General features: G+C 41.8%; 1 protein-coding gene across 4 annotated transcripts; it reads right to left on the bottom strand.

The window, feature by feature from the left end:
* Positions 1 to 958: 958 nt before the first annotated feature.
* On the bottom strand, positions 959 to 22,718 carry atp1a3b (ATPase Na+/K+ transporting subunit alpha 3b). 4 transcript variants are annotated; one of them, XM_040030161.1, is made up of 23 exons: positions 22,582 to 22,718; positions 22,343 to 22,435; positions 11,715 to 11,831; positions 10,879 to 10,938; positions 10,551 to 10,754; positions 10,222 to 10,335; positions 9,695 to 9,829; positions 9,479 to 9,596; positions 8,593 to 8,861; positions 8,161 to 8,359; positions 7,790 to 8,034; positions 7,499 to 7,691; positions 5,694 to 5,869; positions 5,468 to 5,604; positions 5,222 to 5,372; positions 4,449 to 4,617; positions 4,015 to 4,169; positions 3,800 to 3,923; positions 3,398 to 3,543; positions 3,184 to 3,314; positions 2,930 to 3,031; positions 2,752 to 2,843; positions 959 to 2,499 (listed from the first exon to the last, which is right to left on the bottom strand). In XM_040030161.1, exons 2-23 carry the CDS (start codon positions 22,346 to 22,348, stop codon positions 2,471 to 2,473), a joined length of 3,072 nt encoding a protein of 1,023 aa, XP_039886095.1. In that variant the 5' UTR covers positions 22,349 to 22,435; positions 22,582 to 22,718; the 3' UTR covers positions 959 to 2,470. The 4 variants fall into 4 exon arrangements, with proteins under 4 accessions (XP_039886095.1, XP_039886097.1, XP_039886096.1 ...); XM_040030163.1 differs by having other exon boundaries at positions 11,715 to 11,792; XM_040030162.1 differs by having other exon boundaries at positions 22,343 to 22,430; positions 22,582 to 22,710.
* Positions 22,719 to 26,230: the final 3,512 nt, after the last annotated feature.

The raw sequence follows: 26,230 nt of genomic DNA, 5'->3' as shown, positions 1-26,230 counted from the left end.
CTCTCACATTATAGAGCATTACATTATGTATAATTTATTTGATTTGTGTACTTGGTAGGCAATAAGCAGTTCATTTAAAATATATGACCCCTGTGGCTCAGGGAGGCAGCACATTTGCAGCCCATTCCCTGAAGGTGACCTGCTTTATTTGCAGAAATGTAGCATATTAATCAAAAAAGTAGCTGTTCCTTCATATAAACACACTGCCTGCACTATTATTTTTCTATCAACTTAAAAGAGATGGCTTTTGGGAAATGGAGCAATAATCCTTTTGTATGTTGGTCCTGCTGAGAGCAAGCCTCATCTCTGAGCTCATTTATGTTGGAGTCAGACAATGCTGACGCGTATAGAGTGGTTTTGGTGCATTACCTTGGGCTGCTGCCAACTCGTCCCCCTATGGCACTTGAACATTATGCAGTTTTGTAGGTTGAAGTGCATATATTTGCAACACTAGATGGCATCTCATCCTAAAATTCTTATTCTGTCATATTCTGCTGAGCTATACTCTCATATGCATAAAGCTGCACTGCATGGGCAAGGGTTATGGTGTTTTGCATATATTTCATCATGAGGAAATTGCTTTATTACAAATTTGAATATATATTTGCTGAAATCAAATATAGGTGCAATATTCAGGGGCTGTAGTCTACTAAAATTGTTAATGAATGCCAAATATAGACAGGAGGTAGAAGTAATATGATGTCAACTGGTCAGTATTCATGAATGCAGACGACAAACTGCCAGTTCAAAGATGCAGTTCGGTGCTTCCGGTGGAATCTATTGAACACAAAGTAATTTTTCTTGCAGGATTTGTTATTGTGTGTGCACCCAACGCTGATGAGTAGCACTCATTTGAGCCAAAAATATAAAATAAGAGAAAATATGAGCAACTAAACAAAAGTAAAGTTTTCTGTGGTACAAAAAGTAAATCAGACAAAGACACACAGACAGATCTAGGTTGTATTAAATGTCTAGATGTTTTATTGGTGTTGGTTTCATTTATTTGACACACATGTTCTACTAGTTGTGTATTTTTTTTTTTTTTTTTTTAATTCTCAACTTTCAACCCATTCAGCCACCTAAGACGGACCCAGCCTGAGGCCGCTGGCCCTTCACTGGTCTCCAACACATACATGCACACAGACCCGGGCACATGGGCTTATCATCTCCACTCACCACTCCACAGCACACTTCACCACATCATACCGGCACGCCTGCAGTGGCAGGAACCACAAAGTCTTGGTTGGCGACTTCTGTCTTTTGGTAAAAACACAACTTAATTACCATAAAGCCCTGCTTTGCTGTTACATGTTCGAATAGCCTCCTGAGAAACCAGCAAAAGTAACTGAAACCAAATCAAATACAAAAAGAGAGACAGATACAGTGTCTCTCACTTTTTTTTTCCTACCTCACCAATTTTGTTGATCGTCCACATGAATGTCTTTCTGGAGCTGATGTTCAACATTTTTTTTCCTTTATTGTTTCATTTAAATTCAGTATAGAATTATATAGATTTCCTAGAACACACAGAAAGATTGAGTTGTATTTACCAACTTGGGGGGGAGGGAGGTGTACTGTAATAGCTATTAACGAGGACAATGGTTCACACAGTGCACACGAACGGAGACAAACGGGGCAGGAGGGAAGGGAGGGGAGGGGTGTGAGATACAGAGAGGGAGGGGCGGTGGACGGGACGCCGTGTGGTGTGCTTCAGTGCGCCTAAATGAGGATAAGTTGTTTTCACACACCTCCCCTCCCAACTTTGAAATAAAAAAAAACAAAACAACTAAAATCATGAAAATTGCCCCCCTACCCCACATATTAAAAAACAAACAAACAACACTGGACATTAAGGAACAGAAGAGGAGGAAAATGGACGCGGTGAGAATGCCAGGAAAATGACCACTCCAATGGTCCTCCACAGACAGGAGGCGGAGGCGAAAGGTGGCAGTCGAAGTAGTGCCGGTGATGGGATCTCACTGTGTGACGTGTATATCTGTGTGTGATTGGAGGACAAGCAAAGGGTTGGCGAGGAGGTGAAAGAGGGGACAAAGGTGTACAGAAAGACGATGTTGGTGAAGAGGAGAAGAACAGGGAGGAGAAGGAGCTGGATGGCCCTTTTTTTTGCAGAGCATAGACACTCCCTTTGTATCATTAGCTCATTCAGATCTACATACACAATATGCAGCTGCCGTTTGGTAGATATATTGGTTTATGTACACAGCTGTGAGAGAACACATGCAAAGAGTATCATAGGAGGTGGGGAGAAAGAGGGCAGGTCGATGTAGAAAGTTGTAAAGGTGCTTTTGCTGTTTTTAATCTTTGGGGCAGTTGTGATGAAAATTGCTTCAAAGCGCTTTTTGTCTTTAAGGGGGCGGGACATCTGGAGATGTGTTTTGCCGAGGATGGAATGACCGGGGGAAGAAACAAGTGGAAGATGTGAGGGGCTTGAGCGAAAGTGCTCCAACGATCAATAGTACGTCTCCTTTTCCACCCAACCTGAAGCACAAATAGTAGAGAAAAAACACAGTAAATAAACAGTGCTTTTAGTAACTTGGGAAATTATTTTGATATTTAAACCCTACTGTCACCAGTTAGCTTAGCGTTACTTAACTGCTGCTTAATAATTAATAAATTTCTGTTTTTGTTTATAATCTACAGAAAAAGTTAAACTACTCTCATCTTAGGCCTGATGAACCAAAGACCTTTAAAGAAACGCCCACTTAAATGAAAAAGAAAAACTTCGCTCACCTCCAGGGTTCCGGCGAAGGATGAGTTTGCGAGCTTCATCGTAAACAAAGATGAGAAAACTATAAGGAAATGCACAAAACCACCAGGTAGGCCTGTGGAGAGAACGAGAGAACTGCAATCAAGTAACCAGACAACTTGATCTTTCAATTGTATTTATCTGTGTGTTGCTGAAACTCACTTTAGAGGATACATCCTGAGTGCCACATCCATGCCTGGGCAGTAGGACAGGAAGGCAGCCAGGGCTGTTTCTTCAAACAGGCCAAAGATCAAGATCTTGTTCCTGCGTTTAGAAAAGCCACATATTAAAGCCAAAAACATATCTACATAGATACATACATACATATCTATTAGTATAATCGAGATTTTTTTTTCTATGCTGATAAGATTGGCAGAAAAGACAACTATATTGCAGTGAATAGCTCTTTGACTTACTTCATGCCCTGCTGGAAGACAGAGTTGCGCCTGGTCTTGCAAATGATGAGATCAGCCCACTGCACTACCACAATACTGACAAAGAAGGCTGTGTGACATGTAAACTCCACGATCTTCCTCTGTTCATATGTCTGTGAAGGCAGGAAAGAACCATAATAGTAAGATGTAGTAGCAAAATGTGAAAACACAAAATTTGCACCTACTACACACTTACCCATTGCTGGCCATAGCTGTCTTCCAGGTCATTTAAACTGCGGTCGTCCCAGTTGAGTCGGATGCCTACTAGCTGAGAGGGCAGGAAACCATTTTCAGCCAAGATGACAAAGTAGGCGAAGAATCCTCCCAGAGCCTGGATCATACCTTAAGAAACATGTACACACATCGAGATTGAGTTACCAATTTTTAAGTTTTCTGATTTCCAAAATCGAGTTTCCCCCCTAAACACCGAGGACAGCTCCAAAGATAATCCAACTATTGTTTTTTGTGAACAAAAAAAAGAGGGGGATAAAGTGATTTTTACAACAAAATGACTTCTAGGCAACTCAGATCTAACTTCAATCCACATCAAAGACAATTCGCAGCCTGGATCAACAGTCACAATCTTCAGTTCACCCACCAATTTGTCCATAGGCAATGCTGATAAGCCTCTCATTCACCAGCTTGTCCCTGGCTGGGTTCCTAGGCTGGCGCTTCATGATGTCGCTCTCAGCTGCTTCATAAGCCAGAGAGATGGCTGGAACCTGAGAGTAGAAGAAGAAGACAGTATGAGCTGTATGTGAGCATAACGCTGCATTCATCATACTAAACAAAGAGTCTTTTTAAGCTCTTTACCATGTCAGTTCCCAGGTCAATACACAGGATTGTGATGGTTCCCAGTGGCAATGGGATGTTGACTATGATAAAAAATAGGAAGGGGGTGATCTCTGGGATGTTGCTGGTCAAGGTGTAGGCAATGGACTTCTTAAGATTATCAAAGATCAAACGACCTAGAGGGTAAAAAAAAAAAGAAAGAAAAAGAAACAGCAGACAGTTCACGTCACATACTGTCCAACTCTGACATCTCAAATGCAAGTGGATGATCGGGAACTCTGCTTTCATGCAAGACATTTTTTATTGGAAAAAAAACAACAACCATTAGCATCTCTTTTCTTTCTAAAGCGTCATTTCCATCTTCCTCCTATGTCCTTTCTCAGATTCTCATTATAAAACTTTTTATTGATTTAAGCGTTCTTAGTCGTTCAGTGCTCTCCTTTGGGTCGTCTCACCTTCTTCCACTCCAGTGACAATAGAAGCAAAGTTGTCATCCAACAAGATCATGTCTGCAGCCTGCTTGGACACATCGGAGCCTGAGATTCCCATGGCAACACCAATGTCAGCCTTTTTCAGTGCAGGTGAGTCATTCACACCATCACCTGTCACAGCTACAATAGCACCCTAGGACAAATGAAAGAGAACGACATTAATTAAAGCGAATAAAAAACCTGTTTTTGTTACAAGTTTTATTGAATTTAAGATAGTTTATTGAAATTATTAATTTCCAAGATTATTAAATAAATGTAATAAATTAATTATACATTAATACATAAAAATATAATATTGTATGTGCTTATATTTCGATTGTTACCACTTTATTTTACATTTCATTTTAAAGCTTCTTTTTAACATTATTTTTCTAAGATAAGATAAGATAAGATAGAACTTTATTAATCCCTCGGGTGGGTTCCTCTGGGAAATTCGATTTCTAGCTTTTCGATTTTCTAGCTTTTGTACAGAAAAATGTTAATTTTGGGAATTGTAAAAAAAACAATTCACAGGCTGGTGTATTTTTTGCATTAAAAACGAAAAAACATGGCCATTTTTAATACAATCTATCTCCCTGTGTAAAAGCAAGCTCTTCATCCAGTGGTCAAATAGTGCCATCTGCTGTTCCAAAAGTATATTGACACCTCAAAGTGCAGTCCCTGGAATTAAGCCAGTACATTTCCAAAAAGAAAACCTGTAGCTTCTTTTCAAGCTAGTATATTAAAAATGTTCCAACCAGTCGCTGGCATCCTTCTACAATGATCAGCTTCTGCTGTGGTGAGGTCCTGGCAAACACAATCTCCGTGTGATTCCTCAGGATGTCATCCATTTGATCCTGAGACAGATCCTTGAGGTCTGAGCCATGAATCACACAGGCCTTGGCGTCTCTAAACACAGACATTAAAATGTTAGAACAAATTTGCTTTCACTTTGTGAGACTTGCTGCTTGTTTGGTGTGTGTTTTTCTGTAAACGTTCCTTACCTGGGATTGACCTGGCTGACAGGTATGTTGAGACGAGCCGCGATGTCCTCCACTGTCTCGTTGCCCTCTGAGATGATGCCCACTCCCTTGGCAATGGCCTTGGCTGTGATCGGGTGATCACCGGTAACCATAATGACCTACGAGAACAACAAAAATGACTTCTTATTGGCAACAATAGACTAAACTTAAAGATCAAAGAAGTTTGTGTCGAATCTAAACAGCTTACCTTGATGCCAGCGGATCGGCATTTGCCAACAGCATCAGGCACGGCGGCACGGGGAGGGTCGATCATGGACATGAGGCCGACGAAGCAGAGATTATCTGTCTGGAAGTTAACATCATCTGTGTCAAAGGCAAAGCCCTTGGGATACTGATCCTCTGGCAGCAGCAGGTGGCAGAAACCTGGAGTGAGGGGAAAAGTGTGATTTAATGCTGTTTATTTAAGCATATTTTTTGTGGCTTTCTCTACTTTTTAAATAAATTCCACTACACTCCTTCCTACAGTTATAACCTTAAAGTGTTTTGTTTCAACAATTCAATAGATCATAATAAAAATTAAAAAAAAGTTAAAGTCTTATAAATTAGTGAAAACCAAGAGAGAGGTATTATAATTCTAAAAAACAATTCTTGTGTGCGATGCTGAATTATCAGAGTTAATTTCCTTATTTCAAATAGGGCTTCTAAAAGTATAAAACCTTCATTACATCACGCGTGATTTACATTTTCCTATTGAAAATGTGTAAGAGACAAAACTATTAGGTTTAACAGTATGTTAGAAATTAACTTACAACATTAATAACATTGTAAGTAGAATAGGTTTGGGTGGTGAGAAGAGGTTTAAAATGAATGAAACCAGAGGTTCTAAATGCAGTGGTTCTATCACAGCTGGATTATTGCAATTATTGTAAAAGAAATAAAACAACGTTTCAACAAATTAAAAATAAATCTTCACGACGTGCTTACAGAAATCATGTCAGTGATATGAATGGTAATCTAGGATGGGTAATTGCTAATTATATTGAAGACTGTTTTCACATTTAATGAACATACTTATGAAAAATGATTTTCAGGAGAAAATAACTTTACAATGCCAAAAGCTAAAACAAGTAATATACAGAAAACAGTAATTCACAGGCAAAGATTGGGTGGAAGTTCCTACCAGTTTATGTTAAATTAAGCTCCTAAAGAACGAGTCAAATATAAAACAGTGTGTATCAAAATTAGTAAGAATTGTAATTAAAATAGTTTGGATAATGAATACAGCGGATGTGTGCTGTTTAGTTCTAAAGTGTCGTTTCTTATAACCCTATTCTTGGAACTAAAGTAAAAGTATCTTGTAAGGACGTGTCTACATGAAACTCAATGCTGTCTGCAAGAGGAGAGCCTTGTTTTGTGTTTACGTGTTGGATTGAGTGTGTTAAGGACCCTCGGGAAGAAACTCTCTGCGGCTGATGCTGATTAAACAAATAAACACAGTACAGATGTGTAGTAAAAATATATTAATGTCCAATTTGGATTTGATCAATCTTTTAAAAACCAGTTTGACAATGAATTCAAAACCTGGAAAGTGGACGTTAACATGACCTTCAGAAGACGGCACAGGATGGGTGCGTCCACAGATACAGGACTTGCTCGATTATAGTGAAAACCATAATCGCAATTAAGCTGAGTACTAACATTAACATTTTCTTCTTTGAAACCAGTTAAATGGATGTAAAAAATAAATGAATAACAGTGGATGGATGGAACATCTGCAGCCTGGCATGAAGAAAGTTCGGACTTTTTATTGTTTTATCTATGATCATGAATGGAAACCACATTTATAATAAAGTAAACACTCAATCATTTTCCCAGAAGAATATACACTGCATCAGATAGGCTATTAAGCGATGACTAAAATAATACTTTTAACTGAGCTACATTTTCAAATAAATTGTTATTAAATAAAATGTGTATTTTGGGATTTTGAACCTGATGGCCACACTGTCAAATCTTTTCCTCAGTATCCACCTTCACCTCTTTCGACCTTACCCAGTACTCTCTCTCCCAGTCCTCCCAGCTCCATGTAAGCATTCTGGAAAGCTTCCTTCATCTCCTCATCCATAGGCTGCTCCTTGCCCTGCAGCATGATGGTGGAACAACGATCCAGGATCCTCTCAGGGGCTCCCTTCATCACCAGCAAGTAGCGGTTGTCATTTGGATCTTCTGTTTCATGAACAGAAAGCTATGGGAGGAGAACAGAGATAAGCATTAAAATGAGACCATCTGATGCATTACTCAGTGTATAACATATGTGTTCACCCATATTGACCCTTTACTCACTTGGTATTTGTTGGTGGAGTTAAAGGGAATCTCAGCCACCTTCTTGTTCTTATCCCTCATCATCCTGACTGAACCGCATGACAGCTCGATACACTTCAGCAGAGCTGACTCTGAGGCATCACCAGCCACGTCACGCTTCAGGATGGACACTGAGTCTTGTCCAGCTTTGAACTGTGCGCGGTTACACAGAGCAGCAACACGAGAAAGAGACAGCCATGTCACAGAGCTCTTGTCAAATGCAGCACCTGCAGAAGGAATGTAAGAGTGAGAATGAATAAATGTCGTACTTTTTTAGTAATCATTTTTAATTCTCTTACACTATAAAAATATTTGAGCCATCAGTGTTGCCCGTATGCCGTCCCTTCACTTACCCGACTGGTCCTCTGTGGTGTCAGCCTCATGGATCTGGTTGTCAAACCACATGTGGGCCACAGTCATCCTGTTCTGGGTCAGGGTGCCCGTCTTGTCAGAGCAGATGGTGGAGGTGGAGCCCAGAGTTTCAACAGCTTCCAAGTTTTTCACCAGGCAGTTCTTCTTAGCCATACGCTTGGCAGTCAGAGTCAGACATACCTGCACAGAGTTCAAATTGTCAACTGATCCGTTTCCTCGATTCTAAAAGAAGTAATCTAATTATACACTACCACAATATTAAACACACTAAATGAGAAGGTTTGTGTTTATTTCAATAGAATCTCCAAAAAAGACCAGTGAAAAGGCATGAAAAAGAATCAGGCAAAGGAAAGCACTGAAATATGTAACAAAAAAAAAAAATACAAAAATAAAGCAAATGTTTGCCTGCTTACAGTTACAGTAGCCAACAGCCCTTCAGGCACGTTAGCCACAATGATGCCAATGAGGAAGATGACGGCCTCCAGCCAGGTGTAACCCAAAATGATGGCCAAGATGAAAAAGGTGACGCCCAAGAAGACAGCCACTCCTGTGATAATGTGGATAAAGTGCTCGATCTCAACGGCAATGGGTGTTTTGCCGGTTTCCAGGCCGGACGTCAGAGTAGCAATGCGGCCCATGACTGTGCGGTCTCCAGTGCAAATAACAACGCCACGCGCTGTGCCTGGTGTGGATCAAAAAACAAAATCAGAAATACAATCTTACAGGTGCAACAACTTTGTTGCATTAGAAGGTGATTTTTTTTAATTTTATTTAAAAACACATTTCTAAAATCACAACCTGACAACTGGGTTTAGACATAAAAAAAAAAGAGCGCAGTGACAATATTGTGTGTAAGGGGGCGCCAGTTTAGCTCAGTAGTTAAGCAGGCAACCATACAGGCATGCCACATGGACAGAGTGCTGCGTTGGAGTCAGACCCGTGGCCCTTTGCTGCATGTCGGATATTTCAAGCAGAAGAAAATTGTTCACAATGTTTATGGGTTTCTGGAGAGGTTTTTTTTAGTTAGTGTGTCATGATTTCTAGAAAAAAAAACACTATGGCTGTGTTCTATTTGTTTGTTACTTCATCTAGTTCTAGTACATTAGTATGTTCCAGTTTATACAGACTTCTCCAAAGTTGATCAACTTGCCAAACGGCCTCAAAGCCCAGAAAGTTTCTGGGGTGAACTGTCCCTTTAACTGTAAACTTTATCGCTTTGTTCAAACTGAGGGCTTTAAATTCAACCACAGTCCTGCAAGGTAACAATAGCATGCAGTGTTATTGCCATGGTGACAATACCTTCAACACAGTTGGTGGAGAAAAAAGCAATGTTTCGGGTCTCCAGGGGGTTGTCATGGGTACAGTCAGGTGACCTGCTCTGAGGCTCTGATTCTCCTGTAAGGGAAGAGTTATCTACCTGTTGGGCAAAAGAAAATGTTAAAGATTTTTTTTATTACATATAACAAGAAACAAAAATATAAATCTATGCATGTGACTGTGTGTGTGTGTTTTTACCTTGCAGCCGTGAGCTGAAGTCACCCTGATGTCAGCAGGGATCCTGTCTCCACCCTTCACTTCAATCAGATCTCCGGCCACCACTTCCTCAGCATTGATCTGCACCTTCTCACCCTCACGGATCACCAGTGCTTGCTGCAGGAGAGGAAATAATGTCATTCATGATGCCAGAATTACATTTAGAGAACTCCATGTAGATATGTTTGACTTACATACTGTAAGTAACTAATTTATAATCAAAACACTGGCAAGCACCAGCTGTGAAACTTCTTTTTGTGTATACAGTTTTTATTCTAAATCAGAGTGGCAAGTAGAGAGGTAAAGGATTGTGAGGGGAGAAGCAGTGGGAGGATAATTTCACACAGGCCTTGACTGACATGTTAAATGTTACTGTAGAATGGAGGCAGGAGGTTTCTTCAAGTAAAAGCTATACGAGTAGTGGCGACAAGGATGTCTTGTAAGCCTTCTGCTGTCCTTACAGCATAGATTACTTCATACTGTGTGTACGGGATCAAGCACCTATTTACCTGAGGTACCATGTTCTTGAAAGACTCCATGATTTTAGAGCTCTTAGCCTCTTGAAAGTATGAGAAGCAACCGGTGATGACTACGACAGCTGTGAGCACAATACCAAGGTACAACTGAAAGGAGAGAAAATTAGAAATATGTTAGTGGGGGTGGTTTGAAGCCACCGAGTGCAGTATGTGTAAAATATTTACTGAGGTGTTATTTATGTTAATACCCAAGAGTCTTAGGTGTGACAGGTATGTTAATGAGGTGCAAATAGGCCACAGATGAATATGTTTGGGCTAAACCTGTGTGACTAATTGTGAATGTGTGTGTGTGGGTTGCTCACGTTGTCCCCTGCAGGCTCGTCCTCAGTAGCTGCCTGGATAGCGTAGGCCAGAAAGCAGAGGATGGCGCCGGTCCACAGCAGGATGGAGAATCCACCGAACAGCTGGCGACAGAACTTGACCCATTCTGGGGTGGTGGGAGGAGGGGTGAGAGCATTGGGACCATCCCTGAGCAGAAACTCTGCGGCCTTGGCATTGGTCAGTCCCTGCAGTGAACCGAGAGGAAGCGGAATGTGAAGTTCAAAAGCATTTCTTTGTCACAAACTCTAACCATGAAAAGTACATCACTGCCACCTGGTGGCAAACTGGGAAAATGCGTTGTCAGCTTACCTGGACAACGTCAGTCTGGAATTTCCTGCATACTTCCTCTACGGACATTTTGTGTTCCGTCTGTTATTAAAATAAACCCCAACAAACAGAAAAATAAAAACAATGTAGATTAGAATTTCTTGTAGTTCACAATTTTATTTGTATTTTTAGTTGCATGCAGAGATATTTTGTGGGAAAAACTCTCCAGCTTAAATTACTTCATGGAGGCAATTTTGATTTTAAAAATAAAAAATCAATCGTTTTATTTTACAGAAGGAAATTCAGAAATCAACGCCATGCATGCAGTTCACCTGAGGGGTAAGAGTATGTGGTAACGGCAGCCAGGTATGGCGACCACGGTGTCTGTTTCTTGGGCTGAAAAGTGGGACGAAACTGCCGACTTCCTGATAATAAGTCTTACATCTTACCAGCAAAAAATACAAAAACTTTTGCGTGTATGGGAAAATAATTTCTTCTCTGTCCGAAAAAATGCTGCCAGTTTCCTTCCATTAATTCCATTCTGAAAGAAGATTTTCTTCAAAAATACATCCTTGCATCATTTCAAGGATGTTAAAAAAATGTTTTCACAATATTATTTAAAAAAAAAAAAAATTGAAATGCTAAGAAAACTGTACACGAGCGATCAATCATCCTTTGACTGACAGGAACAAAAATGAACTGACCCAAAACTTTGCCCATGACCAGACCTTTGTATGGATCCACTCAACAGTGACAATTAAATCCAGCAAGATGGAAACAGAGTGCAGTAAAACTTTGTAACCTCTAACACACATCATAACAAAACTCAGTTACCACTACACAACTATTCTTAGAAAAAAAAGGAAGCGTTTACTTACAATGGGTACTTCCTTCTTCAGGTCATCCATGTCCTTGGTTGCCCCCTTCTTCTTCTTGGGGGATCGGTCATCTTTGTCCTGTGTGGTGGCAACGCGGTAACTGTCTGACTTCCCATACTACAGACATACACACATGTTTTATACATGCCTGTGGACTAGATAATGGAGAGAGCAGCCCTTGTCCTCTTGGTTTGTTATGTTCATTGCAGCCATTAAAAACTACACTGCTCTGTAAAATATTAAAACATTTGTAAACTAATGCGAGAGCAGCCTTCTTAAGAGTATTAATCAGCCACTGACTGCAGCTGAATTAAAGGCAGTGGGCACTGCTGAACTGGCCTTGATGAGATTCGTTTCATTACACAGCTAATAACGTTGTATCCTTGTGAAGTGGCCTTGAGAGGTAGTAGTAGTATAATAATGGAATGTATTTTTAGTTTCTGAGGATGATGTTAGCTAAAAAAAAACAAACAAACCCATGAATATAAAAACCTATTATTATAAGCATTGTTAAAGAATTGAAAACATATTACCCAGGTGGCTCGGTTTTGCTCAACCAAATATAAAACTGGGTTAGGAGTGAATTATCAACACATCAAAGCAAGTGCCTGCAGCCCGATCTACCCATTTGATCTCCATTGATCAAATAATGCTCACTTCAGTGACCACAAGATCCTGATGGACACATCAAAACGTAATCTAGTGAAAATGGTTTAACCTTGAGGTCTTAACAAATCATTTTTGCTCCTTTTCATTTACTTCTCCAGCAGTGAGCATTAACGACATAAGAAAGAGACAGCGAACAGGAAAATTGAGTTTGCAGACTCATCAAAGCGTTTCTTACCAGACTCTTGCATGCACTACAATACAAAACCATCAGAGCCACTTTGATGTCAAGAAAAATTAAACTGCGTGTATACGCAAACATGCAGACACAGACACATCAGCTGTCTTTACTCTCCTCTGCCTGCTTTACATCAAACCTATTATTCCAGTTACTGTAAATCTCCCCTTAGAAGATGGCTCACTTTGTTTAACTACACATAAGTGAGCTATTTATAACCTCATTTCCTCCATCATTGCATTTTCTGATCCTTAGTCTATAGCTGTAATTCTAGCCTGTTGTCTGGAAGGAGAGTAGTCTGACCTTTGATGAGCCTCATCCATACAAATCTGCTTCATCAAAGGTCAGAGGTGACATGGAGTGACAAGAACTCCTCCCAGGAGATGCAAGTGCGTTCGCTCACTGACCCAACCTGGTCATCGGGGCAGTTGAGCTTGGTGAAACATCATTTTAGTGAAATATACAGTATTGATTCCACGCAGGGGATTGCAAAATTAAATCCCCACAAGTCAAACAGAAAAGTCAATACCTATCGACTAATAAATCAATAACAACAGTCATTTTGTGTCAAACGATAAAAAAAAACGAGGTTAAAGGTTAACCTGTAACTTAAATATGATGAAGTGCTGAATGTGTGCTGTTGTTCACAGGGAAAAAATACACCCTCTAGTGGTATAGCCGGGTTGATCACTCCTGCTTGATCACTTTATTTAAATCTGATATTGTAAATTAGATATGAACTGCTTATCTGACCTCGAACATAATAAATAAAGGTTAAAACAAGTTGGCCCTTTATCCAAAGCAAACTGACACATTTACAAAAGCACCTGGGAGGGGGTATGAAACGAGATCCCGAGTCCTCCGCACATGTTGACATGGAAACTCCCACACCCAGACCGCACCAAAACATACACCCCTGCAGTTACACCAGTGTGCGTAATAAAGATCAGCCTGCCAGTGAATTTTCCACTTGAGCTGTAATTGTACTGCTCTTGTGCAAAAGTCTTGTGAAATCACGTCTCTGCGTATTTAGTCTGTATGCAATTGTTACTTAAGACCTGCCTTTCTGGTTGTGTTCATAACTGAAAAAAAAAAGTATTCATCAAGCAACACATGCAAGACGTCTTGGGAAAATTGCCGACCAATTGAGGGAGTGCTGCTCTCAACGACCACTTCTGAATTCAAAGCAAACAATAAAACCACTCGTTCAAGCATGTCAAGCAGAGAGTAGGCTGTCAGAGCGAGGTAGCTGTTTGACTGGACTACAAGCAAACACACACACACACACACACACACACACACACACACACACACACACACACACACATACACACACACACACACACACACACACACACACACACACACAGTTCTGCAACAAAAGAACAGGTGAGCAAATCTCTTGTTGCAGCAAGACCGGGCAGGCCTGGTGAGACACAGAGGGTAAGGGAGCAGAGACTGATGCAGTGGAAAAGTACTGCTGCTCATCCCCTCTGAGACAGACCCTGGGCATGTGTGTGCTCGTGTGTCACGTCTCTGAAAATGACAAAGAGGAAGTGCTTGCTCATACATGTGTACACACACATGTGAACGTGCCTGTTCAGACTGAATAACAGTTAAATATCTCTGATCAGAGATCAGAGGTGTTGAATAACATGGAAAGTTACAGATTTGCCTTCTATTCAAGTGTAATTTAGCACCATAGTTCCAAAGACAACAGACTGATGGGTGCTTGTGAATCATCTGTCAGACTTTTTATTGCTGTTGTAGATAATTTTTTCCACAGAGAGTGACTGAACACAGCAAATACACATTTAGGGAGCATTGTTAGCTCAGCAGTGCACCTGCTCTCCTGTGAATTTGCATGATTAAACTGATGATATAAATATGGAGACAGAGTTCTTTCTCTTTATGTCGCACACAGCAGACAGACAATAACGGTGGCTGGCAGGGGAGGGAGAGACGAGCCTCAAACAAAGAGAGAAATGTGGTGAAAAGTAAAGACAGAGACATGGATGACAGACAGGATTGGGCACACGGAAAAGGAGACAGCAGTGGGAGGTGATACAGCGAGGTGGAGAAAGGATCAGCGAGTGAGTGAAAGCACGAGAGGAGCTGCTGTCACCCTTCTCTCATGCTTCTAATTAGATATTGACCAGCAGTCTGTCTGCTGGCTCCATATCAGTGTTTGACCCTCAGTGACCCCACTCTAATAGATTGCGCAACTGCACTTATGCTATGCGTATCTTTTTGAATGTGTCCTCAAATGCTAATAGATTATATTCTCACTTTGGGTGTCTGAGTGTGCCCTTATGTGAACGTTCATTTTGCAGGATATGAATGAGTTGTTAGCAGCATGAGTCACATAGGAAGTGATATCTTGGAAGCTTATCCTTTGTTTCGCCTTATTTACAGAATGTTAAGTGTTTTAGCTTTGTGTGCGCTTGGCACTCAATCAATTATGACAAAGGGTTCAGCCTTTAAACACGTTGCAAGATGGCTTCACTGCACCTGATTTGCAATAGTTCTTCTTGAGTTGTTTTGCAAAAACAAAACAAAAATTGATTTAAAAGGGACATCACTGTCAGCTGATATATATTTTTAGATCTTTATATCTCTCTTGACATTAGCTGTTAAATCAGGTGCTCGAAGAAGAAGAAAATATGCCATGCAGGAAGAACACGTGCTGCCTGTGTTTTTCTGTCCAGCTGTATCGCACAGCTCTGGGTAATTCAATGAGCCTCCACTGTCCTGAGGAAGGAAACGGAGACCCGTGGCTGGAATTACAGACACTCGCTCTTTCACAATATCGCAAGCAAACAGAGTGATGGACAGACATATCTTTGGCATCATCAGGAAATGGAGAAATTCCATGCTCCTCTGTGGATAACGGAATGCAATCACTCAGATCTGGTGATATCCTGATTGATCAAAGTGTGTTTCAAATATCAGTAACTATCTTTTCCCCCTGCATCTGCATGCGCGTTTGAGTCTTGCACCGGCTGACCAAACTACACGATTTGCCCTCATGTGAACAACACTGATGAGCAAGCGTGTTTGGAGGGCAAGTAACCATGGAGACCGGCATGGCCATTGACATGGTGAATCTCAGCGGTGGCCTGGTACTCCTCGGATCCCCCGATGTAATCCAGGATGAGCAATAATTGATGCACCTGTAACTGGACACTGTAGTCACTGCTGTATAACGCTCACAGGCGATCGATTTAAGGAATAAGTATGTGTCTGTGTCTGTGTGAGCAGAGGTGAGTCATTGTATTGGCTACACTCCGTATGTGCAGCATCTACACGCATTGCGGCAGAGAGAGTGAGGGAGATGTAGAGTGAATAAAAGAGAGACCCAGTCACTGTACGGTAATGTGATATTACACAAAAGATAAGAAACTAAAAGTCAGCGAGGCCTGAGAATGAAAGAGATGGTTGTGTCAGCTAACGGCACACTTTCTACCTCGAATGACAGAAATGCAGGAAGTGTCATGTTGTGTTTAGGAGTGGCACCTGAGAGACGATTTATTATTATGCCAAGTCTGTTTAGCACGACAAGTTGAGGCATGAGAACTGATAGCGGGTTTCACTGGAGCTGGGAAGTAATTTTCCTTCCTCTTTCCCTGCCCTAAGGCAGAACAGAAACCGGTGCTTATGAACGCACAAACACAAGCGTGTTGTTTCTTTTCACATGAGGAAGTGGTTTGTAGATGGAAGAAATACATCTACGCCCAACATTTTCTTCTTAAAGTTTTCTTCTTTTCCAATGACCACAAAATCTGTCATACCTACATATGAGGCTAGCCTTCTTCTTTTTCCGCAGACCTGACTCATTCAGTGATAACGTCATGTCCTCTGCACCACATGATGGTGTTACTGAGTGCTTCTAACATGACTACTGAGTGGTAAACAGAAGAAAAGTTTAAAGTAAAGTCACTCGTGTATGACTGGATGCATACGTTTTGTTTAAAGGTTGCATTGAGTGGAGTCAGCAAAGCCTCTCAGCCGACTGTTTCACACACATAGACCAACGAGTAGAATTAAAAGTTGTGAGAGCTTAAAATTTGTCATGCTTACATTTTTAAAGCATGTATTTACTGTGAATGTCTATAAGCTGCTCTTCTAACCTAAAATGATCCAATGAAAGCACTTTAAAGTTAAAAACATTGAATTTTACTAGATAAAATGTAAAAACTAATAAAAGTGTTCACCACATAAAATCTTAACACTGTTTCAGTAAGTGTGTGTGTGTCCCTGTGACTCGTGTATACACCCTATGGTACTGAATGCATACGTGTGTGCTCGTGTGGGACACCTTGCAAGGTCATTGGGCCATCTGCTGTTTCTTGCAGTAGGATGGAAGGGCTCGGGCCCAAAGTAGGGGGCTCAGGGTAGTGACCCATGGCTGTTGGGATTATTTAGTCTGATTACTACACTGGATTAACCCACCGTGTTTCTCCTTCTCTTTGTCTCTCTCACTCTCCTTTCTACACCATTCTCGGGCATAAATGAATTTTTGTCATTGTGTCGCTGTAGCAATCGTTTGGTGAACGTCTTTATAACAGCACTGGGTAAGGAAATAATTAAATTGTCACTGTTAACTGACGATTAGTATTTGAAAAGGAGACCACCAAAGAGCTCTTGCCTCTCTGTATCAGCCCTGAGAGTGATGTGGAGTTTTCTTATCTTTCTGTTTAACAAAGTGAAGAGACATCAATAGGGAGAGACTGCAGATACCAGACTTGAAAAAGAAGAAAGGGAAAACCCTTCTGAAGGAAACAGACAGAGGCGGACCGGTCCCTACTGACATTCCTTTAATACTGGAGGAAATGAAATGCTATGTATGTATGATAGTAATAAATAAATAATAATAATAATAATAATAATAATAATAATAATGATAATAATAATAATAAAAAAGACTGTCTGAGTACTGAAACAAAATCTTAATCTCAGAAACATAAACACACAAAGAGAGATTAACTCTGTACAGCTCTTAAATCATCCACTTTGGTGTGGCTCCGAAAACTAAAAATAAACAAAAGCAAGAAACATAATCACTGATAAGTCGAACTGAAAATCTCAGCTTTATCTCAGCGCTATAACCCCCCCACTCTGCTGCTTTGTGTCCATCTGCCTGTCCCTCATTATCTGCATCTGTTCAACCCATAGAGACAGTTTGTGTGTAACTGTGTAACTATAGTTCTGTACAATGTACTGCATAATGCTGGGCACTGTTAAGGACTTTAATACTACTGTCTGTGTGTCTTGGCCTGAGAGTGAATGTTGCCTGATTTAGACTAGTATTAAAACCCGATTCTTTGATCCCCATAACAGAACAGAGAAAACCCGACTCAGAGTGGTCAAAACATTTTATATTGAATTCTTTATTCAATCATCTTCCGGAAGAGAGAGAGAGCCCTGCACAGCCCAATGCCAGTTGCAGGATCTCTAACATTAGAATGACATAAGAATGTCTCACATATAGGTGTTATTTTGGTACTTTACACGTCACACATAGTTTCAACAACTCCTTATATGTTACAAGTTCCTCCTTTCTGGCTTCCTGTATTTATTAATATGCTTGTATAGCTCTACACTAACTTCCTGTTTTTCAGTCTGGCTGAGCACTTAGCTGAGCATCTTCATTACTAAAGTACATCAAACAATATAATCAGAAAATAAGCACTAAGAATATATTAATTACATGACACTAGTATTGTAAATCTTAATTTCTTGGCGCTGGTAGAAAACATGGCATCGTGCCACAGTGTGAGAGAGGGCACCTCAACGCTCCCCATCAGGCAAGAGGTCACACTGAGATATGCAGATGTTAATGATCTCACATCTACACGCACCAGCTGCTGACTGCAAAACTACCAAATACCTATTAACATATCCCATTAAAACATGCAGGGTCCCTCATGTAAAGTCTATCAGATGCAGGAACAAATGGAAAATGCACAATTTAACAGTCAAAATAAATTTACAGAAAAGAAAAAAATTAATTTCCTTGCAGAGTGCTGCAGCTTAAATCGTAACAAACAGAGAGCTAATGACCTCTTTTGGGTCTGTGATAAGCCTTTGTCCACTGTGGCTGCACAGTGTTACATGTTCTCCTTTAGTGTATTCACAAAGGGACACACACATCTCCACGACAACACCCTGAATTAGTCATGTTGCCGTAGTCAGGCAACCTAACCCTCCTGACTCGGTCTCTTTATGGGAGACCATCAGCACGTTAATGTTGCAGAACTGTTGGCCACATCAATCACTCTGTCCGTCTACTGTAATTTTGTTTTAAAAGTAATGTAGAAAGGAGACAGCACTGACCTTTACATTTTATTAGAATTACACAAGCTCGCAGCTCAAGTCTAGTCTTATTAGTTTTAAGCTAGCAAGGAGGCTAACTCTAGGGGTGTTGCTGAGGCACTACAGAAATCTATCCTCAAGCAGCACTCTCACTAAGAAAATTGCTCTGATTACAAAGGACGTCTATTGATCCAAGTGGCTTGACGCGAGCAGTGGAGGTCCATTTCAAAGAATCACCATACTGACCTTAACTGACCTCTGGGCCACAGGTCTATGATAAACTTGTGTTTCATTAGATCTTTTATGCTTTTCTATTGGCTCTTGCAACGTGCAGGACACATCAGCTGTGGTTCAGTGCAGCCTATCTGCATCAGGCAGCAGGTGCAATGGGGAGGGATGTGCAGCACTCTGCACCAAACTGAGGGCTGGGCTTCTGCAGCGGACACACATATCCAACTCCTGAATTACTTTCTGTTATACCTTCCAACTTCTTTTCTATAGCAGCGCACACTTCTCTGGTACCAGTTTGAAAGCCTTTATATCATAAGGTAATGAATGAATCCAGTCTTTGAGGGGACTTATCTTTATCAGGAGCTTCTCCTCAGCCACACTGCACTAACAGCAGCACAGACACACCCATCACCATCAGCCATTATGACCTTTCTTAAAAATCCTTTCTGCTGCTAAATCACCTTAATTTCTTTTTTCCTTACTGGGGTTTAAAGACGATCCCTACATCCCTACCTCTTCACCTCAACACTAACTGTTCAATCATGAAAACAAAAATTATTAAAACCTATTATGCTTCGACCCAAGTACATCCTTCCTCTCCTCATCCCATTTCTCTCTGCTCTCCCGGTTAACCAATATGACCAGGCACAGAAAGAGGAAACATGAGCTGCGGTATTGTGAGCCTCAGGTCATTATCCTGTAACAGGATATACATCCAACCACCCCTCCCCTCAACATATGCCACCTCCTTCGTTCTAAATCCCTCTCTCTTTCTCTCACTACTCCTGCAAACCAACCACTACTAATCTGTCTTTCCTTTCTCTCTGTACCCGTTGTTCTCTCAGCAGTGGCACATTCCCTTCCTTTGTGTCATGAGTTTGAAGATAAACAGCTGCAGATGTTGCATGTGTGCAGCCCTTCCTCGACATCTCACTTTACATTCCTCCCATGGACTCATCCTCAGTAACTGCATCAATGCAGAAAGGACAGTGAGAAAGATGAGAAGGTGACCTATGTGTGCGTTACATCATTCTCTTTCCTTAGAGATTGTCCTCCAAATTTAGAACGTATATCTCTGTGTCTGACAAAACGTGCCGGTTGGTTGCTCTATTCTCTCTTGTTAACCGGGTCCTTTCTGCGTGGCTGCTCGTGCCAGCCTATCACAGCCTTTTACAGGGAATTTCCACACCAGAGGCCCCGCCCCCGGTTTGAAGCAGAAGGAACGTCGCAAGCGGTGCCCCCTGCGGCCTTGGGAAAGGACAGCTGGCAGTGCTATAGGACAGTGCGCTAGTGCGAAATCCTCAGACGGAAAGAGGGACAAGTCAGTGCTGTACATCAGCAAAAGTGATGACACTTTTCCATACACAGCTCTATTCCATTATCCATCCATCTTTTCCATTTAGGGTAACCTCAGCGCCTTAAGCGCAAACACATTCGGCAGGCTTGCTTAAATATACTTTCTTTATGATTTAAGACATCAGAAGGGAAGCTCATATTCCTTATTGATCTGTTCTATAACAGCAGTCTCCGAGGAGACAGGACATCCTCTGAAATGACACTCCATTTCCACTCAACGTCCCTCTCTCACTGCTTCAGTGAACTTCCACACAGCAGCAGCAGCAGCAGCAGCATCAGCAGCACATGCGTAAGCACTTTTTTTTTTTTTTGCACTCCCATCCCTTTTGACGCAGTGCCCACTATAGCTGCCGGGTTAGCTTCCACATCTATAAGAAGACACTGACATGGACCGGAGGCTCTCTTCTACCTCCCCGGAATCCAACAGACTGAACCTCTCTGTTGGCGCAGAAATGTCAGGCTTTGCAGGGCAACATCAGCTGGTCTCACTGTAATGAAACCGGCTTGCACTGCCTCCGCAGAGCTGGAAATGTCTCAGCTCCGCATGGTCTTCCTACTGCAGCGTCATGCCACCGCATCGCTCATTCGGTGCACAGGGGTTAAATATTACTACTCTTTCATGGCGAGGCGATGGAGCCGAATTGCGCAATAACTCACACCACCAGCCGCATCTTGACTTTACCTTGTATTTTTCCACCAGACTCCATACTGGTCAATTTACACGAGTGATAAGTTTATCCATATACCCGGAAACAGCTCAAATGCGTTTAATAGCTTAATGGATGCGCGCAGTAGAAGAGAGCCCTCTAAAGTCACACTGACGAACCTTATTGTCATTATTGTCATTCTCCTCGTGTAGCCGGCTGGAGTCGTCGTTTCTTTAATCTGTGATGTGTGTAAATGTAGACACTGCTGGCGATTATCGAGTCCCTGTTATGTCACAAATTAAAGGGGAAATAGCCTAAGCTGGTGAAGCGCTTATTCGTGGTAACCGCATTATGACGCACGGGTCAGCGAGGGTGTCGAGGATGGACTCCTCAGCTGATAGCGTCCAGTGTAAGAACGCGGCGTGCTCACCATCCTCACCGGACAGTTGCTTCGCTTGCGCGCAAACAGATGACCGCAGAAGGGGGAATGCCAGCGGGGTTTAACGCAGCAGAGGGCAGGAGGAAGGTGGAGGTGGGTGGGGGTGGGCAGCGAGGGCATGAAGGAGGTCATAATGCACCGCGGTCTTTAATCATAAAGAAAGTCCATGCAAGTCTGCCGAAAATGTGGCAAAACTCAGTATTATTTTTAAACTGCAGCTTAATGATGGGGAGGGGAATAACCTTAACACGTGCTCCCCCTCTAACACACAGGAGCATACAGGAAGAATAAACCGATTAGGCCTATCATGGCTGGCAAGGTTATGGTCAAAGTAAGGCCTATCCGACTTAAAAGAGCCTACACATCTGACACACCGATAAGCTGGAAACATCACAGACCTACAGTACTTAGATATAAGACTTTGGCATTAGTTTTTAAACATTTCATCACGGGGGCAGCAGTTAATGAGAATCCCAGCACAAATTAGCCCACACGAGCCAGAAATAATAACTGATCCAAGTCGAATGAAAGTGAACAGTCCAAAAGAAGCTCGTTTCCACCACTGCACTAGATAAGAGCTCGTGGCTACATCAATTTGTCGCAGTCTAGACCGGCGTAAACCCAGTTCCGCATTAGAGTCAATGTCACTCAGACAAACGGGATTTCCATTAAGAACAAAAATGACATCACGCCTCAGTTTGACAGCTTTTCTTTAGGCTTTAGGCTACCTCTCACTTTTCAGGCCACTTCAGGTGGGCTACAACGCAGTAAAAAAGTTGGAATCGCCGGTTCTTACCCCCATGTTGACGCAGTCACTCTTTTCCTCTCAGGTGATGCACGGCTTGAGAGGTGTCAGCCCCTCACGTTGAGCTATATCAAAATGCCTTGCCTTGAAAAGCAAAAGAAGATATGCTCAGTTGTTTTGTGTTGCATAGGTGAAAAAAAAAAACACAGGTAAACGACGTCAGACAAGTTATCTATAGCCTAAGTCTGACAGAAGAATTGTCTTTGGTTTAAATAAACTGTCTCTCAAACCTTCGGCGAGGTTAGGCTGCAGTTTCCCCTTGTGGGACGTCTTTCAAATGAAATTCTGCAGTCTCAAGCGGAGCATCACGCGGGGAACCGCTTCCTCCCTTTGCTCTCTGATACTTGTGGCGAAAGACCGGCTAAACTAACCAGTCACAGCGATCTCCCTCCCCATTTCTGCCGACATCACTCCGTCGGTGAAAGAAGCGAATGGGTGAATCGAGAGCTGACAGAGCTGGCCAATGATAATTCTGAGCGCCTCATCGTGATGGGTTCGCCGACCAGTTGGATTGATCCTACTCCACAAGCCAGCCAATAGAACTAATTCTGCCCCTCCTGCTTTAATGCAGAATTCCGAGGCTTGCAGCCAGCAGCATCGCGAGTCTCTATCCTGAAATTTTGTATAAATGGACGCACAAGGTTAGATTCTAGTTGTCGTGATTGTGTTTGTTCATCGTGTAATGTATTGCTGTCCCATAAAATAGTGGGGGTTTTTGTGCAGTAGGTTATTGCATGTATAAAGCAAGCACCTGGATGTCGTGTTGGTCCTATCATGAGCATGTTGTGCACATCCATTCCTCAGTAGTGGGCCCGGGCACAGCAGCCAGAGAAAAGAGAGCAGGACATCCAAAGTGTGCGTGTGAAATTCAGATAGAAAGAATGAGGGTGAAGCCATGAGCCACAGTTCAGTCATTAGTCTGTCACTGCATATCGGGATGCATGGTCGGCTGCAGAAAGCAGCCTGCAACCTGACTGGCTCCATCAGCAGGTGTACAGTTCTGACAATGCAGAGTCAGCATCTCACCCAATGGGGAGACTTATTCTAAGCAAAAAACAAAACAAAATTTTAAAAAAGGAAAGTAAAAAAGGATGAAACTAGATGAATCTTAATGGAAGTAAAAAAGAAATACAACTTGGATTGTTTAAGCACTACAATAATTTTCGGAAGGCTCACTTTACTTGACATTTATGAGGTTAGCTGTCAATCCCACACACAGGATTGACCGGTTCTGCAAGGATACACACTCAGATTAATGAGATAGTCTAACAAATTAGACTGCATTCATTAAACACTGGTCAGGCAGAAAGATGGACAGGCTGGGATGAGTTTTGCTTTCTGTAACGGTGCCAGAGAGTTCAAAGACAGAGAGCATGAAAGAGAGACAAACAGAGGACATGCAAAAATGACAGGCAGCTGGCACGTGTGTAGCAGTGAGTTATCATTGATGGTTTTGGTCGTACATTTTTCTTTTCCTCTTCGTGCTTTGGAATGAAGGCGTGATGCTGCAGTGGAAGCACACATTCAGAGTTGCTAAGTCACACACACACATATATACTATGCATGCATGCACAGCGATGCCTGATTTGCAAGGGAAAGCTGGGAGTCACGCGTGCTGTCCCTGCAGCAGATTGCTGTCATGCCTCACTGGGTTTCTTGCTGTGGGTCCAGACGATGACCACTCAGCCCAGTGAAGCCCCAGAGCATCAGAATGAGGTTAGCTCAGAGTTGGAGGTCAGTCAGCCGTGATGCTTTATTAAAACAAGATGTTATGGTGCACATTGCATTTTTATTTTTTATTATTTAATCTGATATGGGAAGTATGAATCAGTAAAGACGCAATGAGATGCAATTAGCAGTGAGTAATCATTTTGTTTGTGGATGCTTGGTGTTTTCATAACCTTCCCGAACAACCAGATGGACGGGGTAAAGCTTCAAATACACATTCTGGTAAATCCCACTCATACAACACTAACAAGATGTTAAACGTTGACACTTTGTTTTTCCATCGCTGCTTGTCTAAGATCTGATTTCAAAGAACATTTTGCCCCGTCTGTATTAATAACAGGCTTCTGTGTAAATCCAGATAAATGTTGGCTGTTAACCTTTTACCACCCACTCTTCTGCCTGTGGGATGCTCACCCTAAAGTCAGTGCCGGCACTATGAAAAGTAACATGAATATGCACATCTAACCTAACCTGCTTTTTCTGTCACTGTGGTGGAAAATTCTAAGATTCTGACCTTCTCTGTGTTCAGCTGGTTTGGCGGAAGAGAAGGCTCCAGAGCATCATGTTTTCTCTTTATCTAATCCTTCATTACAAGATATACTCAACTGTACAAGCTGTCTTTTGTAAGGAATGTTCTGTTTGTATTTTCCCCCCCAAACATTTCTATTGTGGTTTCATGAAGAATCGGGTTTTAATAGTATCCATCTAAAGATATGTCCGTAAAGCCTGAGCAGTTTAGCAATGTGATTTGATAATCTATACGAGATATATAAGAAATGCACAACACTAATGCAGTTTAGTATCCAGCCAGTAATAACAGATGCTTATAAACCTCAGGGGTTTCATGGATGGGGAGCAGTCTTGATTAAATCTGACTGTCAGTTTTCACTCTGCAACCACATTGTACGTGTAGATATTTTATGCAGAATATCTTTATTATCTTTACCCTTATCTCGACAGCTTCTGTTGCTTTCAGCTTTACAAAATCCTTGCACCAAATAAATATATATGTAGCCCATATATGCAATGCACAGCTAGGCTTAATAATTTGATCCTGAAGCACTCAGTGCTGCCAGTGAGGGTGACATTGTCAGTGTGGTTGCTGCTAATAAAGTTCTTTTCATTTGAATTAAAATGGCTGCCAGCTGTACCCTTCCATAACCTCTGTCATGTCTTGATGTTTCTCCCTCCGTTCAGCCTCTCTACCTCCCAACGTTTACCCGCCTTGCAGTACAAGAAAGAGGGGGGAGGGAAGAATCCCCCCAAATCGAGTGCTCCACAGCAACAGCAGTCAGATGACCTTGTATCTGTCTTGTTCTGCTGAGTCAGAAATTGAGGGTTGGGTGAGGGAGGGTGGGGGATGCAGGGAGAAAAGAATAAGAGAGAGAAGGAAAGCGAGAGATGGCACAGAGAGAAAGCTGGCTCATATTTTTATTCTTACCGATTCTGTGGATTCTGCTCGCGTTGCTGCGTCTGACTTATTCGCATGAAGTAATGAAGTAGAGTTGCATGGCTTCAAGTGCCATGTGCTTGTGTCATGAGTGCATAGTCAGTTATTTTGGACAATATGACGTCAGAGGCTTTGTAGGTGAATGGTGTATATCATGGGGTTTTGCAGTCATAGGTCGTGCGTGTGGAGGCCACGTGGGGAAAAACTGCATGGATCAGACGGAAATAGCATATGTATGTATGGATGCAGTATTTGTTAGTTTCAACATACCTAATGGCAAAATGCTTGCATTAAAACACTATGTCCACACAGAATAGAAAAGAATTAAAAGGCATTATTGCTTCTACTGCATTTTTTACTCATCTTTTTCACAAGATTTTGGAACGTGGCTGCAGGAATTTGCTCCTGTTCAGCAACAGAGGGGCTTGTGAGGACAAGTAGTGTATCTGGGCAATAAGACTTGGCTAGCTGTCAGTATTCCAGGTCATCCCAGAGGTGTCGGACAGGGTTAGTGTCATTGCTCTGTGCAAGCACGTTATTGACCCTTCCTTTGTATTGGTAGGCATCCTCATTGGACCTGGAGTGAGATTTAGTTCAGATAACTGCAGAAAAGGACCAGAAGTGCAGCATACGTTGCTAGTAATTATGTAAACAGCTGTGTCCGCATACTTTTGGCATTGCAGTGTATCTATGGATAGCTA

This window comes from Simochromis diagramma, unplaced genomic scaffold (assembly GCF_900408965.1).
Source record: "Simochromis diagramma unplaced genomic scaffold, fSimDia1.1 OVJJ01000361.1, whole genome shotgun sequence".
Classification (NCBI taxonomy): Eukaryota; Metazoa; Chordata; class Actinopteri; order Cichliformes; family Cichlidae; genus Simochromis; species Simochromis diagramma.
The sequence above is the reverse complement of the archived record's forward strand: the minus strand, read 5'-3'. Positions and strand labels throughout refer to the sequence as shown.

What these genes read in the sequence shown, in the direction of transcription:
- atp1a3b (XM_040030161.1), bottom strand. An exon ending in CTTCAGCTCACGGCTGCAAG is followed by an intron (nt 9,597 to 9,694) that starts GTAAAAACACAC and finishes TTTGCCCAACAG; the next exon opens with GTAGATAACTCTTCCCTTAC. An exon ending in ACAGCTATGGCCAGCAATGG is followed by an intron (nt 3,315 to 3,397) that starts GTAAGTGTGTAG and finishes CTGCCTTCACAG; the next exon opens with ACATATGAACAGAGGAAGAT.